This window comes from Triticum aestivum, chromosome 7B, assembly GCF_018294505.1.
Source record: "Triticum aestivum cultivar Chinese Spring chromosome 7B, IWGSC CS RefSeq v2.1, whole genome shotgun sequence".
In the NCBI taxonomy this organism is placed as follows: domain Eukaryota; kingdom Viridiplantae; phylum Streptophyta; class Magnoliopsida; order Poales; family Poaceae; genus Triticum; species Triticum aestivum.
Window position 1 is genome coordinate 42,914,980 of NC_057813.1, and position 8,537 is coordinate 42,923,516.

The 8,537-nt window shown below is 44.5% G+C and overlaps 2 protein-coding genes across 2 annotated transcripts; one reads left to right on the forward strand and one right to left on the reverse strand.

Annotated features, from left to right (window-relative positions):
- Positions 1-705: 705 nt before the first annotated feature.
- LOC123160296 (cystathionine beta-lyase, chloroplastic) lies at positions 706-4,517 on the forward strand. Its single transcript, XM_044578098.1, has 12 exons — positions 706-1,005; positions 1,107-1,219; positions 1,887-1,957; positions 2,052-2,143; positions 2,240-2,327; positions 2,415-2,526; positions 2,648-2,744; positions 2,843-2,924; positions 3,270-3,387; positions 3,555-3,662; positions 3,795-3,897; positions 4,119-4,517. The coding sequence occupies exons 1-12, from the start codon at positions 753-755 to the stop codon at positions 4,292-4,294; spliced, it is 1,413 nt and encodes a 470-aa protein (XP_044434033.1). The 5' UTR covers positions 706-752; the 3' UTR covers positions 4,295-4,517.
- Positions 4,518-5,088: 571 nt separating this feature from the next.
- On the reverse strand, positions 5,089-6,402 carry LOC123160513 (protein STRICTOSIDINE SYNTHASE-LIKE 10). The gene has a single exon (XM_044578325.1). The coding sequence runs from the start codon at positions 6,300-6,302 to the stop codon at positions 5,256-5,258; it is 1,047 nt and encodes a 348-aa protein (XP_044434260.1). The 5' UTR covers positions 6,303-6,402; the 3' UTR covers positions 5,089-5,255.
- Between the last annotated feature and the right edge of the window lie 2,135 nt (positions 6,403-8,537).

Genomic DNA, 8,537 nt, shown 5'->3' on the forward strand with positions numbered 1-8,537 from the left:
GAGCAATCTTTGAGTTTATTGATTGAAATTTTGGAACACGGTACAAAATAAAATGTGGGAGAACATGTATGGCTATGAAAGAGAGGTGTATATTGATTCGTCTGTACTCAAATATCCAAAACATCTTACATTTATGAACCAATGGGGTACTTAATTAAACATGATCAAATTGGTTAGCAAGTGATATTGAAAAGGTTGTTTGTTTCCCCGAAAAAAGAAAAAAAATGTTGTTTATTTGCATAATAAATTTGGACAGCTCTCCGAGACCGAGCGAACCAACATGTGGTTGGATGATTAGTGGACAATAGTATCCTCAGCCACCAGGGTTCAAGTCCTGGCGCTCGCATTATTCCAGGAGACGTTCGCGTTGAAGACGAAGCACCTACCATGACTTCATAAATCTCAAGATGATATGCCGGCTTATTCTCTCGAAGGTGCTCATAAGAATAGGATATGTGTGTGTGCATTCATATGGATGAATATATGCGCGTATATACGAGTGCATGCGTCTGTATTTACTGTGTTAAAAAAAAAGCTCTCCGAGACCGATCGTGCGCGGCATGCGCACCCGCGCGGCCCATTTTACCCGTTAGCCAACCGGAAAGCTGGTCCAATGAATCTAGACGCGATATCCAATTCCGCAAAAGTATGAACGATCTGTCCCACTGACCATAATGCCCCACCCGTCAGCCCTCCCAACCCGGTGCCACTTCGCTATCAAACCACCTCCCGCTTCCCCACTCTGTCCAACCATGGCCGCCGCCGCCACCCCTGCCGCCCGCCTCTTTCTCCTCCACTCCAGCCCGCCCTCCTCCCTCCCGTGCCCAAACCCTAGCCCCAGCTCCGCCCAGACGCCCCGCCTCGCCTACCCGCGCCTCGCGCTCTCCCACCGCATGGCGGCGGCCCCGGCGGCGATCGCCGGGCCCTCCGGCGACTCCGAGCGCGACCTGAGCGCGTCCGCGGTCTCGGTGGATGCGCATGGGGCCGTCGAGCCCTCGGGCGATGGTGGGTTTGAGCGGTTTTAGCTTGAATTTGTATAAGATAAGATGGGACTTTGTGCTTGCTTTGGTGGAATTAGTGTGTGATGTTTTGTGTTCTTGGTGTAGGTTTGGAGAGGAAGGAGCCGAGCGTGGCCACGATACTGACCAGCTTCGAGAACTCGTTCGACAAGTATGGGGCTCTCAGCACGCCTCTGTACCAGACGGCCACCTTCAAGCAGGTAGCTAGGGTTGCAGAGAGATGGTGGCATCTGGCAACCGTGTAGAAGTAAATTCCATCAATGTTTTCTCAATGTGCTTTATTTCTGTTTGAGAGCACATTGTTACTAGTTATGATGGCGATATTTCATATTAGGAGGTGGTGGTTTAGGGGTTTAGTGCATTTCTATCGTTTGGAATTGATTGCTCAAGCATGTATGTAACCTTTTGGTTGATTGCAGTTGTTTGATTGTTAATCATTTTGTAAGACAAATCTCAGTCGCCTGGAAGTCTGAAGAATTCTAGTAGACTAGACTAGAGGAGACATTGTGCTTAAATGTTACCCACCATGTATACCGAGTTACTGAAATTTTAGTTGGCCAACCGAATTACCTAGTTGTAGTAATTCATCGTATCTTACTTATCTTGATTTTGTTAATTACATCTTTTTCTTGTTTGTCCCTCGAAACAATAGTACGGTCTAATTACTGAATGAACTTGACACATTTTCCTTATCATCATATTTATATTTATATAGGAATTGTAGTATGAAAATATCATTACTGTTAAATTGTCTTGGAACAGTTGTTATTCGGTTTGACTGAAGAACTATAGTGTATACCTAGTTTAGTCTGGCCCATAGTTTGCACCCTTGTTCCTAGTAGCTTACTCCTAAATGTTACTTTCCAGCCTTCAGCAACAGTTAATGGACCTTATGATTATACTAGAAGTGGCAACCCTACTCGTGATGTTCTCCAGAGGTCACTCTCAGTCTACTGCTTATTTTTATTTACTGTATGCAGTATAAATATATCCATTGTTCAGTGGTATTGATAAATTTGATCACACATTCAGCCTTATGGCTAAGCTCGAGAAGGCAGACCAAGCATTCTGCTTCACTAGTGGGATGGCATCACTGGCTGCAGTAACACACCTCCTTCAGGCTGGTAAGTAGCTGACATTTACTTTCTTACAATCGTGTTTCAGGCCTATTACCATTATATGCACTTAATGAATTCATTGGCCAAACGCACAATTCTTAGGACAAGAAATAGTTGCTGGAGAGGACATATATGGTGGCTCTGATCGTCTGCTCTCACAAGTTGTCCCAAGAAATGGAATTGTAGTAAAGTTAGTTCTTCCTTTTTTAGTGGAACCATTCTATTGCTGTTTTTCTCTCGCTCACTTACAAGTATCATATGCATTGTGACATGATAGACGGGTCGATACAACTAAAATTAACGACGTGACTGCTGCAATCGGACCCTTGACTAGACTAGTTTGGCTTGAAAGTCCCACCAATCCTCGTCAACAAATTACTGATATAAAGGTAATGGTGTTGATGTATGCATTTCAGTTATCATGAAGAATGTATATAAAGATTTGATTAATCCAGATACACACTCTTAGGTAACATTCTTACCCTCTCCAGTGTTTTTTGTACTTCACAGAAAATCTCAGAGATAGCTCATTCTCATGGCGCTCTTGTTTTGGTGGACAACAGTATCATGTCTCCAGTGCTATCCCGGCCTATAGAACTTGGAGCAGGTATAGAATCATTTAATCACTTCAATAAAAACAACACCATTTCATCTCATGCATATTATTTTAGTCTAATTCACGACAATCTTTTGTCGTATGTGTAGATATTGTGATGCACTCAGCTACCAAATTTATAGCTGGACACAGTGATCTTATGGCTGGAATTCTTGCTGTAAAGGGTGAAAGGTCTGTTCTATGGGTCATCTTTGTCATCACTAATAACCACGCTGACTCTTTTGAATGATAAATATTTTTCATCCTTGAATGTTTGTATAATATAATCATAGTTATGTGTCTGTGTCTCCCAGTAAACTCTACTGCTTGCTACCATTTTTTTTCAAATAAACTCTGTATTGCATGTTCCCTGTTAATTACTGTGTGACATGAATGCTTCTGAGCTGTTGGCTTAAACACTGAAGGCTGTTTCTCTGTTGCTTACCGAATAGGGCTACTAAATGCTCCTTCAAATTTATAGAGTTAACTGAAATAGCTATGATCTCTCAAATTAATACTTGTTCCAACTGCTAACAGCCTGGCTAAGGAGATCGCGTTTCTACAAAACGCTGAAGGTTCAGGCTTGGCACCTTTTGATTGCTGGCTTTGCTTGAGAGGGATCAAAACCATGGCCTTACGGGTGGAAAAGCAACAGGTGGAACTTTGTTGTGATAAAATAACTTGTTTGCTGAAGTACATATTGGTTATTGAAATTTTTCGAGGGCTTCATAAAATGCTGCTAGCAACTTCATATAGTTCCGATTCATTTCATTTGTTATGGACAATTTCTTAGGAGGCTGATGTTGACTTTACTATTGGCAGGATAATGCCCAGAAGATTGCTGAATTCTTAGCTTCTCATCCAAGGGTCAAGCAAGTGAATTATGCTGGACTTCCTGATCATCCTGGCCGGTCTTTACACTACTCGCAGGTCCTTGTCAGTTTTCAAGTTGGCTGCATTAAGCAGCTAAGTGATCCGTCAATTTGGCATTGGGACCTCCAGCTTTCAGGTCTTCCAGAACACTTTCTAATATGTTTTCCCTTCCATTTGCTTCTTGTGCAGGCAAAGGGAGCAGGCTCTGTTCTAAGTTTCCTAACTGGTTCATTGTCTCTCTCGAAGCATGTTGTCGAGACAACCAAGTACTTCAACGTAACAGTTAGCTTCGGTAAGCATTCTTATGTACCTGTTACACCCTCCTTTCCGAGTTACCTTGGTCTTGCCCATGTATCCGTTTTATCAGCCAATGCATTCCATTTAGAAAACCTCTACAAAACCTATCCACTAAAAATAACGCTCACTGATCATTTCTGTACCAGTTTCTTAGCTGAATACTTTTTCTGTGAAACTTTGCTCATTCTTGCTCACTGAATCTACGTGACGATGCAGGAAGTGTGAAGTCACTCATAAGCTTGCCCTGCTTCATGTCGCATGCGAGCATCCCTTCCTCGGTGCGAGAGGAGCGTGGGTTGACTGATGATCTAATACGGATATCGGTGGGCATTGAGGACGTGGATGACCTCATAGCTGATCTTGATTACGCGCTCAGGTCCGGTCCAGCATAGATCATACAAAATCTAGACTACGGCGCTTGGGGTTCTAGTTAATGAAGTTGTAGATGTTTGGTGATTCATTTGTTAAACTGCAACAGTAATAATAAACTTCTGCATGAGTATTTTCTGAAATGATGGACCTGCGGTTGTATGTACTGTTCGTCACAGGCATCAGCTGAAAAACCCTGAGGCCAACTGACAAGTAACAACATGCATAAACTTCACAACATCAAAACTTGGTTCTGCCCATGTTCATTTTTCTTGGCTGCCATTGTGACGGCTTTGTAGCTCAGGTAGGAAGGACTGACATGGCCGTTGGTTGATGGGGAGCAAAGGAGTGTGTAGTTGGTTCGTCGGATTGATCCGTGTAGGGGCTTGTGTATTTTGTATATGGTGTTTTTCGTCTGTGCAGGTGAGTCTGTGTATACATCTGGAGATCGGATCATTCATGGTCATTGGTGTGCCGATGAAGAATAATGTGACGATTCTTTTGTAGTGTATCGAAGAACTGTGATGTTCTTGTGCAACATGTTTTGCCTCTTGTTTTCTGTGAACTGACTTTTCTTGATCTGAATGAAATCGCGTACGAATATGATTTTCAGTTCGCCGCAGTTGATTTCTCTTACCAAATCCTTTTCCTTTTGTATAAGATTGGATTGTTTTCGTTTTTGTGAGTATTAGCTTGAACCTCTCTAGACCGTCTTATTTGTGCCAGCAATTTATTTCACAACAATGCTAGTGCCTTTTGTGTCTTTGGCTCTTTGCAACTTGCAACTGTACTTTCCTATATAGCGCTTAAACAAAGATAATTTGATACATTATACTAAAAAATACATCATCATTGCCCAACAGAAATCTCCACTTAACAACAGAAAGCTCGACTTAACAAATAGATTTTACAACTAAAATACGACAAAACAATAAAATAATAACATTAATAAAGAGAGTAATTAACATATCCTAATTGATCTATTTATTTGCGTGTGACGACGGACACATAGTGAAGCTCGACGGATCCCATGAACAACCTGCCACCTTTCCTCTCCACCACCTCGGTCGGCCTCACGCCCTTGGGTCCCCGCATCTCCTCGATTATTTTTCCATCCACATCGATCCTCAATGCTAGCAGGTGGCTATCAATGCCAAAGGGGAGCTCAGCCTTCTCACGATGTAGTGCCACCCAGTATCCTCCTTTCTTGTCGGGCCTCACATTGTCTGGATAGCCAGGGAGGTCGGCGAATAGCTCCATGGTGCCCGCCTTGGAGCCCTTGATCCAGTATCGTAGCAGTTTACACGGTCCGGTCGATGAGATGACGAGATGTGTCCGATCAGCGCTGATGGCGAGGCCATTGGGGTAAGTGATGTCGGCCTGGAGCACGACGGCCTTTCCTGTCCGTGGGTCATACCTTAATAGCCGACCCGTTGAGTCTCCAGTTCTTGTCACCATCTCATGTTGCGACCTATTGTAGTTGCTGGAGCTGTCCGTGAAGTAGACCTCGCCGGTTACCTGGTCGATGTCCACCCCGTTGGTGAAGCGGAGAGGTACGCCATCAACCTCCGTGACAAGCACAGTCGCCTCCCCGCCGCCTGGCGCGACCCTCATGAGCCCCTTGTAGGCGTCGGCAATGTACAGGTACCCGGACTTGAGGTGGAACCGCAGACCGAGCGGCCGGCCGCAGTGGCCCTCGGTGACGGTCTCCGGGCGAAGGGGAGACGCCGTGCACGCCTCACTGCTGTAGTCGGGGTTGTAGGTGTACGTCGACCAGCCAAGCTTGTCGCCATTCCACTTAAGCACGCGGCCGTCGGAGACGCCGCTGTATGGACCCTGGCCTTTGGCGTCGAAGGCGACACTCTCCGGGCCGCGCAGCAGTCCGCGTGGCAGCGGCAGGTGGCGCGTCCGCCTGGCGTCGATGCTGGGGACGCCGGCGGCCGCAACGGTGGTTGGCGAGAAGCAAAAGATTAGGAGCAGCACGGCGAGCGAGATAGTCGCCGCGGCGACACCCCTCGTGCCGCTCGCCATGTCGATTTGCTTCGATAGCTGTTTCGAGAGCTTGTGTTTCTTCTGGTGGATTTGCTTCGCTCGATGGATTGTTGTTTGGTTCGTTTGGTGGAGAGAACAAGGGGTGCCTCTGTTCTTATAACGATAACGACGGAGGGGTCTGAGTCCCGGCAAGAGTACGAGTCCCTATCCGTGTCCTGGAGTAGTTCCGATTCGACCTGGTCCTTGCGAGCACCGGCGATCTGGCTGCCTCGGTGCTGCTTTTTGTCCGTGTTTTTTTTCCTTTCCTTTTTTGGTTGATGGGATAAAAATTAGAACACAAAGGTTATCATCTTTTATGTTGAAGAAAACTGTTAAAATTTAACACAAAGTTTATCATTTTGTTTTAAAAACACTTTAAATAATGTCGTGAACAATCACTTAAACACATTAAAATGTTTCATGGACTGCGTAGTACTAGAATATATATTAAGTTCTTGTTTTCTACAAAACATTTTTCTTATATTTGAATAATATTTGAAAGCTGGTGTGAACGTTTTGCTTGGCACACATTTATATTTTGTTGAAACTTGCATGAACACTTTTTTTTCAAAGATGGTAGAGCACATTTATCTCATGCGAAACACTTTATCTACTGAAACGATTTTTTGAATTTAGTTGAACAGCTGTTGAACACACATGAATATTTTACTTCACACGCATGAACAACTTTCATAACTGATGCCGTGATACTTGAAAGATATTCATTTGCCCTAAACATATCTCAAAATCATTCATAATGATGTAAAATTCAAAATATTTTAACAAGCGTCATGAACATTTTTTAAATGCATTAACATATTCCATGCATATCAAAATATATTTTGAGGTATTTTGTTACACACTAACAATTTCTCTCCTACAAATTGTTTTGAGAAAATTGCGTCAACATTTTATTTGGCATGCATGTATATTTTATTAAACATTCATAAACTCTTTTTTCATAGATGTTGGAACACACTAATTCCATGCAAAACATTTTTATCCATTGAAATATATATTTTATGTTATCTATATCTAGTTTTTTTGGAGTGGTATCTTATCTGTATCTACTAATAAAGACAAAACTGATTGTGTCCGTCCATCAGAAATTTTGCAAAAAAAAAAAAACATGAGAATTCGTAGAATCAACCCGCAGTTTTTTCTGAGTAAAAATGATAAAACACCAGGTCTGCTTCCCTTACTGGGCCACGTAGATATTCTGCTAGGCTTGCTCTACTCAAATTTGTTTTATAGACTATGTATGGGACTTTCGGAACAACTAAAAATAATTGGTCATGTGTGTGTGGCGACTTGAACTCACGACCTTCACCTACCATCCAGACATATCCTACCACCAGTGACCGGTGCCCTGCACCGGGGGTGGTTGACGCAATGGAGCCCGACCTTGACATCTACAAGAGGCCCACTTGGCCCAATAAAAGGAGGAAGCCCTAGGGAAGCGCCGGAGACCTTCGTCGAAGTCCCAGATCGCATTCCCATGTAAACCCTCGACCTCCACTGCCTATATAAAGGGAGGTCTAGAGTTTCCGTTCCCATCTATTCTTAGATAGAAAAACTCTCGGTAGCGATTTCATACACCATTACAACCCCTCGCACGAGGTATCCGTCCATCATGAATAACAAAAACAAGAGGGTATTACTCTCCGGAGGCCTGAACCTGGATGAACCCCTTGCGCGACCTCCGATCTAAGACTTCCAGTTGCGCTCGGACCCCTACTGAGGGATCAGACGGTATTTTGCACCGTCAATGGGAGCGCCAGGCATGGGCGGCGCTAGCTAGAGACCGATCTTGGATCGGATGTGTTTCATCCCCCGGCGACCTCTTGCCGGCAATGAGCCTAGTCTTCGGCTCCCTCACCTTCGTCGTCAACGAGACGGTCCGGGTCAACATCAACTCAGCGGCCCACCCTATCACTCCAGGATCCTCAGCAGGATCCTGTGGCGGCTGCACTTGATCTGGAGGGTCTGCACCATTGTTAGGATCAGCGGGATCCACGGGTCACCTCGACCACATACACCCGAGCGAGCCCACACCAACCATTCAACTCATCACAATGGTCTACGGCAATTACTACCTCACTCACACACCAGAAGACTACCTCATCACCAACCTCAACACTAGCGACGACACCAATCTGGTTGATATCTTCTCGTCCTCGAACAACGAAAGCTGCAATGAGGGGCCACTCTGCCTCACAAATGAGGACGAAAACG